Source organism: Podarcis cretensis, assembly GCF_951804945.1.
Source record: "Podarcis cretensis genome assembly, chromosome: Z".
Taxonomy (NCBI): domain Eukaryota; kingdom Metazoa; phylum Chordata; class Lepidosauria; order Squamata; family Lacertidae; genus Podarcis; species Podarcis cretensis.
This window is the reverse complement of record NC_137184.1, coordinates 19075521-19090807: the sequence shown is the minus strand read 5'-3', so window position 1 is coordinate 19090807 and position 15287 is coordinate 19075521. Positions and strand designations below refer to the sequence as shown.

General features: G+C 49.0%; 2 protein-coding genes across 2 annotated transcripts; one reads left to right on the top strand and one right to left on the bottom strand.

Moving 5' to 3' along the window:
• Positions 1–1677: 1677 nt before the first annotated feature.
• On the bottom strand, positions 1678–6446 carry LOC307207778 (transforming growth factor beta activator LRRC33-like; the record flags this gene model as incomplete). The annotated part of the gene is made up of 2 exons (XM_079961841.1): positions 1678–4148; positions 6342–6446. 2 exons carry the CDS (start codon positions 6444–6446, stop codon positions 2244–2246), a joined length of 2010 nt encoding a protein of 669 aa, XP_079817967.1. The 3' UTR covers positions 1678–2243.
• Positions 6447–8533: 2087 nt separating this feature from the next.
• LOC307207497 (protein Wnt-11b-like) lies at positions 8534–13502 on the top strand. The gene is made up of 5 exons (XM_079961450.1): positions 8534–8903; positions 9632–9861; positions 10967–11244; positions 11420–11712; positions 12058–13502. Exons 1-5 carry the CDS (start codon positions 8833–8835, stop codon positions 12230–12232), a joined length of 1047 nt encoding a protein of 348 aa, XP_079817576.1. The 5' UTR covers positions 8534–8832; the 3' UTR covers positions 12233–13502.
• Positions 13503–15287: the final 1785 nt, after the last annotated feature.

Here is a 15287-nt window from a genome sequence, read left to right as displayed (position 1 = left end):
AGGGGTGCAGCTTCCCCCACCACCACCACCACAACCTTCAGCTCTAGAAGAACATCTTTGGACTTCGGCCAGGCAGACAGATCTTCCACCAGTGGCTACCTTTGCTCTAGGATGGCACATCTGTTGATTGCATTTGTATCCCAGCATTTTCCTCCCAAGAATCCTTTCTTCTCTCCCTCCTCACTGAGAGCCAGGGTGGTGTAATGGTTAAAGAGTGAAGAGACCAGGGTTTGAACCCCCACTCAGCCATAAAGCTCACCAGGTGACCTTTGGGATCAGTCACTGACTCTGCCTAATCTACTAGACAGGGTTGTTGTGTGGATTAAATGAGAAGTAGGGCCTTGGGATGCCGGGGTTCAAGTCCTTGCTCAGCCATGAAACTCACTGGGAGACTGGGGTGTGTGTCTGTCAATGCATCTCAACCTAACCTTCCTCAAGGCATGTAAGCCAGCTTGAGCTTGAAAGAAAAGGTGGGATATGCATGTGATAAATAAATCCCCACAATAGCAACAACCCTGTGAGATAAGATTATGCTGAGAGGCAGTGACTAGCCCTCAAGGACCCCAGGGAGCTTGGATCCTTTAGATGAGATCCTGGGAGCCCATTGTATGTTCCTGAGGTCGGGAGTGGGTCAGGACTGGCCCAGACCATCCATCCCACTGGGCCACCCACAGTTTTGTTGCCCAAGGGCTACCAGTGTGAGAAGAAGGGCTACCCTTTGTTGCCCAAGGACTACCAGTGTGACTTCAGAGAGGAAACAATAGTCTGCTCAATCTGGGTGGGCTGGGGGATGCCAAAGGCCTAAAGAGCATGAGAAGAGCTTTGCTTGATCATGCCAATGGCCCATCCGAGTCCAGCATCCTGTTCTCACAGGGACCAAATGCCCCTACGAGACTAGGAAGCTAGACAGACTGCCCCTGGACACGGATGTTCCTTAGGAGTGTAAGAAGAGCCTGCTGGATCAAGCCACTGGCCTACTGAGTCCAGCACCCTGTCCTCACAGTGGCCAACTAGATGCCGAAATGGGAAACCCGCAAGAAGGCCCAGAGCGCAAGAGCACACACACCCCACCCGCAGTTTCCAGAAACTGGTATTCAGAAGCATGAATACCTTCAACTGTGGAGGCAGAACACAGCCATCATGGCTAGTAGCCATCAATAACTGTCTCCTCCATGAATGTGTCCAATCCTATTTTGGTGGCTTTCACTACCTCCTGCGGGAGGGATTTCCATAGATTTGCTAAGAAGTGCTTTATTTTACCTGCCTTAGATCTTCCTACAGTTAGCTCCTCCCAGGGAGTAAGTGTACATTTCTTTACTTGCCTCAAAACAGAATAAAACGGGGTGGTGGTATGACTTGGGCCAAGGTCTGACTGGGTGGCCACCTGGCCTCCTTCCTCTGTGCTGCTGCTGCTACGTTGGGTCCAGTGGTGGGCAAAGATGGGATGCCAAGTCCAGGAAGGACCGCCCCCTCCCTCCGCCTTGAAGTCCTTTCTAAACTGGGCTCCATTGGACTTCCCTGAGCATTGTTCCCTTTCCCCCTTCTTTATTGGAGCACTCAGGATTCTGCTTCTCTTTGCTATGCAGGAAACACCCTCTGAGAACCTGCACTACAACTTCCTCTCTAGCTCCCATCTAGAAGCTACATAAACAGTGCTATAAATAGAGGCAAAGTAGAGGAAAAGTTTGGGATCCCCCACTCTCACCATACCAACAACAGAACTGCAAATTCAGGGATGTTTGCAGAAGGCTATTGCTGATGGATAATGCATAAAGAGATGTAAGGAACCCACAAGAGTCATTTTTAGTCCAATCCCCTGTAATGCAGGAGTTGCAAATAAGGAGAGGGAGGAGATTGTCCCAGTGTGCATCACTTCACACTTACCTGCCTCAATTCAGATTTGCCTTTTCCCTCCTTTTCTTTTATCCCTTCTTACCAGAAACCTTCTCTACCTCACAGCTCATTACATCTTAACCAGGTATTTTATGGCTGAAATGTACCATCCTTGGCTACTTTGAAATTATGGCCATGAGCATATTTGATATTCTGTAAATGTTTTCAGAAGCATGAAGTATTTTTAATTTAATTTAATTTTTAATTTAATTTTAAAAAATTAATTTTGCTGCTTGCAAAGATGTAAAGTTGGTTGTGTAATAAACAGCAACTGCTTGCTCCAGAGGGGAAAGAAAGCAGAGGCAGAAATCCTACAGGCCATTTACAAGGGCAGGATGAATATTTAAAGATTATAAAATTGTAGAGTCGGCTTCCTTGCTTGGAGATGGAGCAGGCTCCACTTTGTTTCTTAGGGAGCCCAGACAGAGTAGCATGCAGGTCTTAGCCCTTTTCAGGAACCAGCGCACACTGGCGCAAAGGAGGCCCACAGTGCACACCAAAAATGCTGTTACAGCCAGATAGACCTTGTACGCATTGCGAGGGCAAAGCTGCCCAGCCTGTTCACCACTGATTTGAGTGGTGAAGCTTTCCTCCCCATTGAGGTAATAACACAGCGTCTCGCCCAAGTCCAGCACGGAAGTGCCCAGGATTTGCAGCCACTTTCGCTCGCAGCAGCTGAAGGGGTTTCCAGCCACAGACAAAGCCCGGAGGCTCCTTCTTAGCTGCTTTGCTGCGGCTTCTTCTATTCTCTCCAGCTGGTTTCCATGGATGTCCAGCTTCTCCAGCGGGGAGCAAAGCAAGCTGGGAGGGATGGCACTCAGGTCATTCCCTGACATGTCCAGGATGCTCAGGGACACCAGGCAAGGGAAATTCAGGCTGGCGGTCTTCATTCGGTTCCCTCTCAAAGAGAGCTCCTGCAAAGATGCTTCCAGACCCTCCAAAGCATAACTGGGCAGGACCAGGCCCTGGTTCTCTGACAGATCCAGGGAGGCCAAGGGCGTTCGGTGGAACAGGCATCCATGCACCAGCCCGAGGTTGTTCCCGCGTAAGCTGAGGTGCCTGAGCTGTGGAAGGCAGTGGAAGGCAGTACAGTCCTCTGTTTTGGCATGGAGGCACTCTCCCTTGGAGGAGTTCCTTGCTTGACAGAGCTGGATGCGGTTGAGGCCAAGGTCCATCACCTCCAGGTCAGGAAGCAGGTCGAAAAAATGTGGCGGCAAGTGGCTGATGGAGTTCCCTTGGAGGTCCAGCATCCGTACAGACAGTGAGGTTTGTTTTTGCCATGCCCTGTCGGCAATGGGACCTGGTGAACTGTGATTCGTGGGCAGCTCCACGGCAATGTCACTGAGGCAATTCCTCGCCAGGCTTAGAGTCCGAAGGGAAGCCAAACCATGAAGAAGCGCAACTGGGAATGATCCCAGGCGGTTGCTGCTGAGATTCAGGTCCATCAGTTTTGCAAAGCTCTGAGAGACATTCTGAGGTGTGACGTTCTGGCTCTTGTTAGCCCCTGTGGTGATGGCATTGTGGGAGAGGTTGAGGTACCGAAGCCGGTTCCTCCTGGGGAGCAGCGGGAGGGCATTCAGCTGGTTGTGGCTCAGGTCCAAGACATGGAGGTGGCAGGAGGCCTCTTCTCCTGCCCCGTCAAAGGACTCCAGTGCATTGTAGCTAAGGTTCAGGACTCGCAGCTGGGCTAGGCCGAAGCCTGTGATGCAGTGGAGGGAATTCATGGACAAGTCGAGGACCTCCAGGGCCCTGAGCTGGGACAAGGCCCCTTCCTCGATCTCAACAAGGGAGTTGCGCCTCAAGTGCAGTTCCCTCAGCCTGGGCACCCCCTGGAAGATGCCATTTGCCAGACAGGTCAAGTGGTTCTCCGACAGGTCTAGCCACTCCAGAGCTGGGAGGTGGTGGAGGTATGAGGCCACCATCTGGTTGTCTAAGCCGTTGGCTGAGACATCAAGGGCTGCCAGGCTCACCAGTGACAGGAAGGCGTTTCCATTGGAGAAATGGTCTTGGTGGAGTTGGTTCCCGGCCAGAATCAGGGAGCGAAGATGGGCAAGGTGCCCCAGGGCTCCCCCGGACAGTGAGCGCAGGTGGTTGTATGACAGGTCCAGCTGCTCCAGCTGTTCCAAAGCAGATGTGTCATGGTCTGTCAGGTTTGAGATGGCATTGTGGGAGAGGTCAATCCGCTTGATTTCATAGCTGAGTCCTTGTGGAAACGTGGTCAAGCCTCTGCCTCTGCAAGAGACAGAAATCCAGGTCTGGAGAGAGGAGGAGTAAGAAGAAGAAGGAAGTCAGACAAACATGAGAACATAAGAATAGCCCTGCTGGATCAGGCCAGTGATCCATCTAGTCCAGCATCCTGTTTTCACAGTGGTCAAATACCTCTGGACCTGGAAGTTCCAGAAAAGCATCAGAAGAGTCTGCTGAATCAGGCCAACGGTCCAACTAGTGCACCATCCTGTATTTACAAGGACCAATCAGATGTCCCAAAGGCAAACCAGTAAGCAGAACCCAAGCACAAGAGCTCTCTCATTCATTCATTCATTCATTCATTCATTCATTCATTCATTTCATTTTTATGCCCCTTTTCCACCCCCCAAAAAATCAAACTCAAAGTGACTTATAACAAAGCTAATAGGAAAGTGCTTCAAAATCAAACAGCGCAAAGAGCATTTTCATAACAACATAGAAAAACCACACAATAACAAATATAATAACACATAAAAGGCAACATTTCAGTCGTCTCCCTTCCTCTGGTTTCTAGCAAATGATGTTCAGAAGCACTGATGCCTCTGATTGTAGAAGCAGAGCATAGCCATCAGGGCTAGTAGCCAATGTTATGAGAATTCTAAGGTCTCGAATATAGAATAAATGTTCATAAATGCACAAGGTAAACACACATACATAAGTATATAAACCACATGTCTGAAATAGTACAGGAGAGCAATCCTTGAAGCCATTTGGACTCTCCCAAAGGGACCTCAAATATTTCTCTGTAGTAGGAGGATGGGGAAAACCTTCCAATTGTCTTTTCACTTGCAAATCCCATTAACAAAACTGTCTGGAATCTATGGGGCTTACCCCCTTCCTGCAAATCCAGTCTGGCAAGTTTCTGTTAAGCTGAGCAAACTGTCAATAGGTGTAAATTAGTAAATAAGAGATTTAGGAACTAATCTATTTACCATTTCAAAGGAATGGCCCTGCTACTAGGACAATGTAATTCCCACTGCAGATAAATATTTGAGGTCCCTTTGGGAGAGTCAAAATGGCTTCTTTTAATCAAATTCATAGTTTTATTACAAAAGAACATAAAAATGCAAACTCTGAGACCCTTAACACAATTTATAAATTTATTAAACACAATGGGTGGAGGAAGATTAGTTTCTAAATTGTATTCCATATTGCTTAATTTAACTTACAGAACTATGGAACCCCATAAAAAGATACGGGAGCTGGATATCGGCACAAAAATTATTCCCTGAGGATTGGAATAAAATTTGGGAACTGCCAAAAATCTGTTTCCAGCTTTCTTAGGGAAAGCTCAATGAAATTGATTCACAGATGGCATCATACCCCTTTGTAAATGTAAAAAATAATAATGGTGTTTTTTGTTTTAAATTATTCTTTATTGAGATTCATTATTTATACAGTTAATCCATACATTTTTCAAAATATGTTTTCTTCCATATCAGCTAATTGTCAGACAGGTTGCAATAAACTCAGTACATATTGATGGCAAAATCTAATTTGGTACAATATTTTTGGGATTTAATTTTGACAGAGGTGAAAGCTCACCCTTGAGAGGGCTGTGTGTCCAATAGGTTAGAGCAAGCCTAGGGAACCCGTGGGGACGCAGGTGGCGCTGTGGGTTAAAGCCTCAGCGCCTAAGGGCTTACCGATCGAAAGGTCGGCGGTTCGAATCCCTGCGGCGGGGTGCACTCCCGTCGTTCGGTCCCAGCGCCTGCCAACCTAGCAGTTCGAAAGCACCCTCGGGTGCAAGTAGATAAATAGGGACCGCTTACCAGCGGGAAGGTAAATGGCGTTTCTGTGTGCGGCTCTGGCTCTGGCTCTGGCTCTGGCTCTGGCTCTGGCCAGAGCAGCGATGTCACGCTGGCCACGTGACCCGGAAGTGTCTCCGGACAGCGCTGGCCCCTGGCCTCTTAAGTGAGATGGGCGCACAACCCCAGAGTCTGTCAAGACTGGCCCGTACGGGCAGGGGTACCTTTACCTTTACTTTAGGGAACCCGTGACTACAAATCCCATCAGTCTTGACCATTGGCCATGCTGGCCGGAGTCCAAGGACATCTGGAGGGCCATAGATGTCCCCAGCCCTCTTGAAAGATTCTAATATATACAGACCCAACCTCTGTATAAAAAAAACTCCAATGAGTGGTTGGACTGGATGACTGTCCCCTTCCAACTCTACAATTCTGTGATTCTAGGTGCCTTACCTTCCAGCAGGGCAGAAGTTTGGGGGTCTCCTTTTGGCGAGGCCATGCTCTCACAAAAACAGGCAGCAGCACCCAAAACAGGAGGCGTACCTGGAGGAAGCCCATTGCAGCTTCTAAAAGCCACCCTGCAGTGCCTCTTCCACTGTCCCAAAGGAAGGAGGTTTGGTGTATAAATAGACCTGGGTGTCTGCAGGGAAATGATAAGGGCTGTGCATTTCTCAGGACCACAAAAGCCACAGACTAGGCACTGGGAGGCTTAATGGGGAGTGGGGGAAGAGTCCAGAAGGGAAAGCAAAACCAAGGAGGAACCTCAGAGGACCTGGGAGAGCCTCTTAGCCCCAAAGGGAAATCGGCTATTTGAGGGAAGGGAGCCCAAGGGATTTCTCAGGTAATCCCCCAGCTGGAAAACCCACTGGCTTCCAGGGGGGATTTTGTATCACTGGTAGAGCACCTAGAAGCACACAGAGGGATGGGAGTTCCTTTGTTGTTGTTTAGTCGTTTAGTCGTGTCCGACTCTTCGTGACCCCATGGACCAGAGAACGCCAGGCACTCCTGTCCTCCACTGCCCCCCGCAGCTTGGTCAGACTCATGCTGGTAACCTCGAAAACACTATCCAACCATCTCGTCCTCTGTCGCCCCCTTCTCCTTGTGCCCTCCATCTTTCCCAGCATCAGGGTCTTCTCCAGGGAGTCTTCTCTTCTCATGAGGTGGCCAAAGTACTGGAGCCTCAGCTTCAGGATCTGTCCTTCCAGTGAGCACTCAGGGCTGATTTCCTTAAGAATGGAAAGGTTTGGTCTTCTTGCAGTCCATGGGACTCTCAAGAGTCTTCTCCAGCACCAAAAGCATCAATTCTTTGGCGATCAGCCTTCTTTATGGTCCAGCTCTCACTTCCATACATCACTACTGGGAAAACCATAGCTTTAACTATACGGATCGGGAGTTCCTACCGATCCCAAAATCCAGCTTTTCTTTACATGTTGAGGCTCAGATGATTCCCTCAGGGCTGAAAGTCCATCTGGGAAAATCATAGGATTTTAGGGTTGGAAGGAAGCTATAAGGGCACCTAGCACAACCCCTGCAATGCTGGAACCACAGCTAAACCATCCCTGACTGATGACCCACCAACCTCTGTATACTTCATCCTTCCTTTAACTTAATGGACCAGATCCTGACTGTTTTCAGGCCGGGGGAGCAGAACCAGAGCCCATTTTGATGCATTTCAATGGCTATTTGTTTTAAAAGGTCCCTGGAATGCGTATTCAGTGTAGTCTTACAACTTTCCAGTCGTTGCATACTGAGGGCACAGTGGAAGAATTAGGGAAGGTGATAAACGTCCTGTGCGAGTGTCTAGAGTGGTGGTGGTGGCAGTCAACAGACTGAATCCTGACAATACAGAAGTACCTAGTCTGGGGACAGGGGGCAGGTGGGGGGCATATTCCTTGGTTCTGAGTGGGGTAACTGTGCCCCTGAAGGACCAGGTGTGATACCTGGGAGTCATTTTGGACTCACAGCTGTCCATGGAGGCACTGGCCAATTCTGTGTTCAGGGCAGCTGTTTACCAGCTCCATCTGGTACGCAGGCTGAGACCCTACCTGCCCACAGACTGTCTCACCAGAGTGGCACATGCTCTAGTTATCTCCAGCTTGGACTACTGCAATGCGCTCTACGTGGGGCTACCTTTGAAGGTGACCCATAAACTACAACTGATCCAAAATGCAGCTGAGAGACTGGGAGTGGCTGCTGGGACCATGTAACATTGGTCCAAAGGATCTTCACTGGCTCTCAGTACATTTCCAAGCACAATTCAAAGTGTTGGTGCTGACCTTTAAAGCCCTAAATGGCCTCGGCCCAGTATACCTGAAGCAGCGTCTCCACCCCCATTGCTCAGCCTGGACACTGAGATCCTCCTCCGAGGGTCTGCTGGTGGTTCCCTCAGTGCAAGAAATGAAGTTACAGGGAACAAGGCAGAGGGCCTTCTCGGTAGTCGCAATCCATACACACTGCCCAGGCTTGCTCCGTGGAGAGCAGTTTGACTTCACCCCTGGAGGTGCACTCCATTGTCTCTCCAGACAAATGGACACCAACAACCTTAGGCTCCTTGAAAGAAAAAAAAAGGATGGAGTATAAATGCAAATACAAATACATAATCTCTACATTTCTAGGATCTTCCTTTCCAAGAGGGTGCCCCCACCCCGTTTCACTCCCCTCCCAGGTCGCTTCAATCCACACCCCGCCTGGGCTGCGTTGCAATCCTTCGTACACTTTTCCCGGGAGCGCCACGCTCGCGGGAGGAAGCGGAGACGCACCCCATCTAGTGGGCCAAGGAAGAACTGCAGTAGCGTCGCCAAAGTGGCCCGACGGCAAAAGTTGCCTACGGCAAGGCTGGCGACCCTCCCAGTCGCCACCTGGGCCTGGTGACCGCCCATTGCGTGGGGGAGCAGCCCTTTTAAGAGGCCTCTGCGCCCTTCCCCGGCCTTTCTTTCCGCCAGCCATGCGCTGCTCCTGGATGGGGCTTGCCCTGCTGCTTCCCAGCCTTGGCCTCTGCGCCGCCATCCAGTGGTTGTGAGTCCCGTTGGGGTGGGTGGGTAGGTGGGGTGGGGTGAGGGGGGTCCTGGCAGGGGTGCGTCTTCTCTGTCCCCAAGCCCAGCGGGGGACGAAGGACTGCCTCACCAGCCCGCTCTGCAGGGTTCAGGGAAGGGAAGCCCCGACGACGCCAGCTCCCGGGGATTTCCCTCCACACCAGCTCGCCTTGCAAACACAGCCCAGGACCCAATGGGTCAAACAGTCCAAACCCTCTACCCTCCCCCCCCCCCCGCCCATCGCATGCCCGCAATGCGAGAATCACAGCTGAAATCGCCCTGGCAGATGGCCGTCCAACCTCTGCTTCAAAACCTCCAAGGAAGGGGAGAGGCCGCTGCACTCCGAGGCCATAGAAGCGCAGAATTGCAGAGATGGAAGGGAGTAACCCAATCCAGCACAAGGCAGCAACCAGAGCTGAAGAACCCCTGGCAGATGGCACAGCCCCTCCAATGCCAGCCAGCCTTGCAGGATCAACACAAAGCCTCTCCGATGCCTCCTTTATGCCCCCCACCTAGGTTTCTAAAGGCGGCAGTGCCATCTGCAGGGAGCTTCCCTCGCCATCCTACCCCCAGGGACTGGGGAGGTTCCCTGACGCCACCCACAGATGGGTAGAGTGACCACTTGTGGGTCCGTTGCGGGCAGTGGAAACCAGGTGTCTTCTACAGGTGTCATGACAGCTCTCATTCTTCTTCTCTCCACCCCCGCTTCAGGAGCCTGGCAGCCAATGGGACGCAAGTGGCCTGGGATAACCCCCAGGACTGCCGCCTTCTAGCATCGGACGCCCTCGCCCGGCTATGCCGGAGGCACCTGGAGGCGATGCCCAGCCTGGTGGAAGCAGCACGCCAGACCAAGGCTGTCTGCCAACAGACCTTTGCCAGCTCCCGGTGGAACTGCTCGTCCGTCGAGGGGGCGCCTCACTTGGCCCCAGACCTACAGAGGGGTAATGATCAACCTTTGTTCCATCTTCATCCCTTCGTCCCTTTCTCTGAGGAAAGCCCCCATGGCTGGATCCAGCATCCTTTGCCCAGGTGGGAACGTGGGCCACTTAGACAGTTCCCCCTCCCCAGTTAGAATCATAGAATTGGTTGGAAGGGACCCCAGGGGTCATCTAATTCAACCCCCTTCATAAGAGCCTTACTGGATCAGGTCAAGGGCCACCTAGTCCCACATTCTGTTCTCATACTGACTGACCTGATGCCCATTATAGGAAGCCTACAACCTGAGCACAAGCGAAACTCTTCCCCTCCAGAAACAGGGGTTCAGAACCATTTCTGTGGTATCAGAACATAGCCATTGTGGCTAGCTGCCTTGATAGCCCTCTTCTCCCTGAATTTGACCAATCCTCTTTTAGAGCTATCCAGTTTAGTGGTCATTACTGCTTCCTGCTGCGGGTGGCGCTGTGGGTTAAACCACAGAGCCTAGGACTTGCCGATCAGAAGGTCGGTGGTTCGAATCCCTGCGACGGAGTGAGCTCCCGTTGCTCGGTCCCAGTTCCTGCCAACCTAGCAGTTTGAAAGCACGTCAAAGTGCAAGTAGATAAATAGGTGCCGCTCTGGCGGGAAGGTAAACGGCGTTTCCGTGCGCTGCTCTGGTTTGCCAGAAGCGGCTTGGTCATGTGGCCACATGACCCGGAAGCTGTACGCCGGCTCCCTTGGCCAATAAAGCGAGATGAGGGCCGCAACCCCAGAGTCGGTCACGACTGGACCTAATGGTCAGGGGTCCGCTTTACCTTTACCTTACTGCTTCCTGCAGGAGTGAGTTCTATAGTTTTAACTAATATGTCCTTCCTTTTATCTGTCCTCAATCATGCACCACTTCAGCTTCATTGGAGGTCCACAAGTTTGAGAGAGGGAGGAAAACATTCCTTTGTCCACTTCCTCCATGTCATGCCTAATTTTTAAAACTTCTACTACATCTCCTCTTTGGTAGCCTTTGCTGCCTCCTAGCAATTTAATTAAGATAATAAATAATACTTGCCTCTTTCCACTTTCTCCATGCTGTGCATTGCTTTATAAAACAAATTTCATTGACTCTTTTTCTTGCAGGCACCAGGGAGTCCGCCTTTGTTTACGCCCTGGCATCTTCCGCCGCCAGCCACTCCATTGCCCGGGCCTGCGCTTCTGGGCAGGTCCCTTTCTGCTTCTGTGGCTCTACTCCTTCTGAGGCACCCCACCCCAGCTTTCAGTGGGGTGGCTGTGGGGACAATCTCCCCTTCGGACTCCAGCTGGGCTCTGCCTTTGTTGACGGCCCCATGAAGTTCAGCAAGGCGGGGACGCAGATCTCCAGGGTCCTAAACCTCCATAACAATGCAGTGGGCCGGCAGGTGAGTAGGGTCATTCCTGCACTGCAGGGGATTGGGCTAGATGACCCCCGGGTCCCTGATTTTATTATCTGGTACTGGAGAATCCAGGTGAGAGAATTGTGGGTGCAGGAGGTTCAATTCTCCCCACTCGGGTACCTGACAGTCCTCTTTATCTTTCCTCCTCCTCCCCTCCCAGGTCCTGTCAGACTCCCTAGAGACTACGTGCAAGTGCCATGGGGTGTCTGGATCTTGCACTGTCAAGACCTGCTGGAAAGGCTTGCGGGATTTAGCCACTATTGGCTCAGAGCTCAAATCCAAGTACCTGGAGGCCACACAGGTGATGCCTTGGCTTGTGGGCAGCAGAAGGCAGTTGGCACCCAGAGGAGGCAGACTCCGGCCCCTGAAGGCAGATGAACTGGCCTACCTTGTACATTCCCCCACTTATTGTCTGAAGAACCCCAAGCTGGGCTCCTTGGGGACTCAGGATAGGTGAGTAAATCCTTGCATGATACATACAGAAGCCTTGATTCCCGAACCCAGAACCTCTGTCATCCCACTGCCAGCGCAGGGGGTTGGATTAGTTGGAGATCCCTTTCATCTCTACGATTCTTTGATTTTGCTTTGTTTTTGTTGGGCTGTCGGCCAAATCTGACAGGGCTTTTCTCATGTTCTTTTGGAACCAATGGGCCCAGAGGCAGTCTGCCTAGATTCCTAGGCTCTTAGGGGTGTTTGGCTACTGTGAAAAGAGAATGTTGGGCGGGATTAGTCCCTTTTGGCCTGATCCGGCAGCCAGGCTCTCTTCTCAGATTCTTATGTTCTCTCACCCCCCAACAGGCCTTGCAACAAGACTTCAGCGGGCAGTGGCGGGTGCCGCCTCCTCTGCTGCGGCCGGGGCTACAACACATATGCAGAGAGGGTGGAGGAGAAGTGCCGCTGCAGGTACCATTGGTGCTGCTACGTGACCTGCAAGAAGTGCCAGCAGGTGGTTGAAAAACACGTCTGCAAGTGACCAGAGGCTGGGCCCCCGAGTTAAGCTATACCCCTTTCCACCGAGAGGGTTCATATACAGAGAGAGAAACAGATATATTTATATATATAATTTTATATATAATTATATATATATTAAAAATAGTAATTTAATTTAATTTTTTTTCCCAAATTTCTTTTAGATTTAAAATCACAGTTACCGTAACTTTTTATAAACGGCAGTATTTCATTTACTTTTTTTAGCAATAGCATCTAATTTTATTTCTTTTCATAATTTTTTTTAAATTCATTTTCATTTTTCAGCTGTTTAACATGGTGGCATTGAGATATACCTTATTACAGCATATGACACGTGACAATTACATAAAAATAAAAGTAGAACTACAACCAACACTCAGATAAATGTTTCTGATTATATTATCAAAGTTGTGTCAAAGTATATATATACCAAAATTATTACAGTTGTTACAGAAATAATATCTAATTTTAAGAATGCTGTGGCTCATCACTGTTTTAAGTAATGAAGTATCAGCATTTATCAAACAATGAGATTCTGATAAGGTTCAAAACAAAACAATTGACTTTAGGTCAAGCTTGTGACCCCCAATATAACAGCTTTGATGCTCCAAAAATATTTTCACTATGTGTTCATCTTGTCTTGTGAGCTCATAATATTAACAATACTAGCTTGACCAATCTTCTGTACATTTAAGCCCGTTTCAAAATCTTTATTTGCTCTTCTGGAGTAATGCAGAGAACTCCAGATGAACAAATATCTAGCCATTTATTACCATTTTAAACAACCCAAAAGTGCAGGAGCAAGCAAAACAAACAATAAATAATAATTTATCTATTTAAAAAATGGCCTTTATTACCACTGTTAACAGCCTTCTGTGTTGCAGGGGGTTGGATTAGATGGCCCTTGGAGTCCCTTCCCACCCTACAATGCGATGAATTTTCAGAGGCTTTTCAACAGAGGTCGGCTGTCAGTCAGTCAGGGATTCCTTTTGCTGCCATTTCCGCATTTCAGGGGGAGAGTTGGACTAGGTGACCATTGGAGTCCCTTCCAACTCTACAATTCTCTGAATTTGGGCAGTCAAGAGGAGGTTCTTGATCAGATCTGACTCATTTATCATCTGCAAGCTTCTTACAAACAATTAGCTGAAGCAGACTGGGTTTGCCAAGGCTAAAATCTCACCAGACTGACCTTCTCTCTTGTCAATCAGCTTACTGGTTTAGGAGATTTCGCTGGTGCGATTTGTCAAATGTATCTTTCAATCAGAAAACTGATTTTTTAAAAACGGCTTACGAGTTTTTCCACATCTTTCAGAATTCCAGAACTGTAGAGTTGGAAGGGACCCCCAAGGGTCATCAAGTCCAACTCCCTTGGCTTAGATGAAGGTGCATCCTCATCAACTGGCAGAGGGCACAGCTGGCACCTGGAAAAAATGCATCATTTTCAAGAAAGAATGCATTTTAACTTCTGCTGTTTTCTCCAAGTTTGATATGTTAAGTTTTGGGCAGTTTTAATACATCTTTCTTAAAAACAACAACAACTTTTTAAGGGATGTAGAATAGAATAGAATAGAATAGAATAGAATAGAATAGAATAGAATAGAATAGAATAGAATCATAGAGTTGGAAGAGACCACAAGGGCCATCGAGTCCAACCCCCTGCCAAGCAGGAAACACCAGCAGAGCACTCCTGACATATGGTTGTCAAGCCTCTGCTTAAAGACCTCCAAAGAAGGAGACTCCACCACACTCCTTGGCAGCAAATTCCACTGTCGAACAGCTATTACTGTCAGGAAGTTCTTCCTAATGTTTAGGTGGAATCTTCTTTCTTGTAGTTTGGAACCATTGCTCCGTGTCCGCTTCTCTGGAGCAGCAGAAAACAACCTTTCTCCCTCCTCCTTTTATATATTTGAACATGGCTATCATATCACCCCTTAACCTCCTCTTCTCCAGGCTAAACATGCCCAGCTCCCTTAGCCGTTCCTCATAAGGCATCATTTCCAGGCCTTTGACCATTTTGGTTGCCCTCTTCTGGACATGTTGCAGTTTGTCACTGTCCTTCTTGAACTGTGGTGCCCAGAACTGGACACAGTACTCCAGGTGAGGTCTGACCAGAGCAGAATACAGTGGCACTATTACTTCCCTTGATCTAGATGCTATACTCCTATTGATGCAGCCCAGAATTGCATTGGCTTTTTTAGCTGCTGCGTCACACTGTTGGCTCATGTCAAGTTTGTGGTCAACCAAGTCTCCTAGATCCTTTTCACATGTACTGCTCTCAAGCCAGGTGTCACCCATCTTGTATATGTGTCTCTCATTTTTTTTGCCCAAGTGCAATACTTTACATTTCTCCCTGTTAAAATTCATCTTGTTTATGTTGGCCCAGTTCTCTAATCTGTCAAGGTCGTTTTGAAGTGTGATCCTGTCCTCTGGGGTGTTAGCCACCCCTCCCAGTTTGGTGTCATCTGCAAATTTGATCAGGATGCCCTTGAGTCCATCATCCAAGTCGTTGATAAAGATGTTGAATAAGACATCGCAAGACAGAACCCTGTGGCACCCCACTAGTCACTCTTCTCCAGGATGAAGAGGAACCATTGATGAGCACCCTTTGGGTTCGGTCAGTCAGCCAGTTACAAATCCACTGAGTGGTAGCATAGTCAAGACCGCATTTTACCAGCTTCTTTACAAGATTATCATGGGGCACCTTGTCAAATGCCTTGCTGAGATCAAGGTAGGCTACATCCACTGCGTTCCCTTCATCTACCAGGCTTGTAATTCTGTCAAAAAACGAGATCAGGTTAGTCTGACATGACTTATTTTTCAGAAATCCATGCTGACTATTGGTGATCACAGCATTCCTTTCTAGGTGCTCACAGACTGCTTGCTTAATGATCTGCTCCAGAATCTTCCCTGGTATTGATGTCAGACTGACTGGGCAGTAATTATTTGGGTCCTCTCTTTCCCCCTTTTCCATTTTTTTTGTACACATCCTTTTTTAATCTTAACTCAGTTAAAAGTTATTTAGATAGCCACCCTGGCTTCTTTAGGCACCTTCCATGTTT

Bases quoted from the DNA above. Each gene is read 5' to 3' on its own strand.
- LOC307207497 (XM_079961450.1), top strand. From the start codon at position 8,833: ATGCGCTGCTCCTGGATGGGGCTTGCCCTGCTGCTTCCCAGCCTTGGC. The intron at 8,904-9,631 runs GTGAGTCCCGTT...CCCCCGCTTCAG, and splicing joins TGCGCCGCCATCCAGTGGTT to GAGCCTGGCAGCCAATGGGA. The intron at 9,862-10,966 runs GTAATGATCAAC...TTTTTCTTGCAG, and splicing joins GGCCCCAGACCTACAGAGGG to GCACCAGGGAGTCCGCCTTT.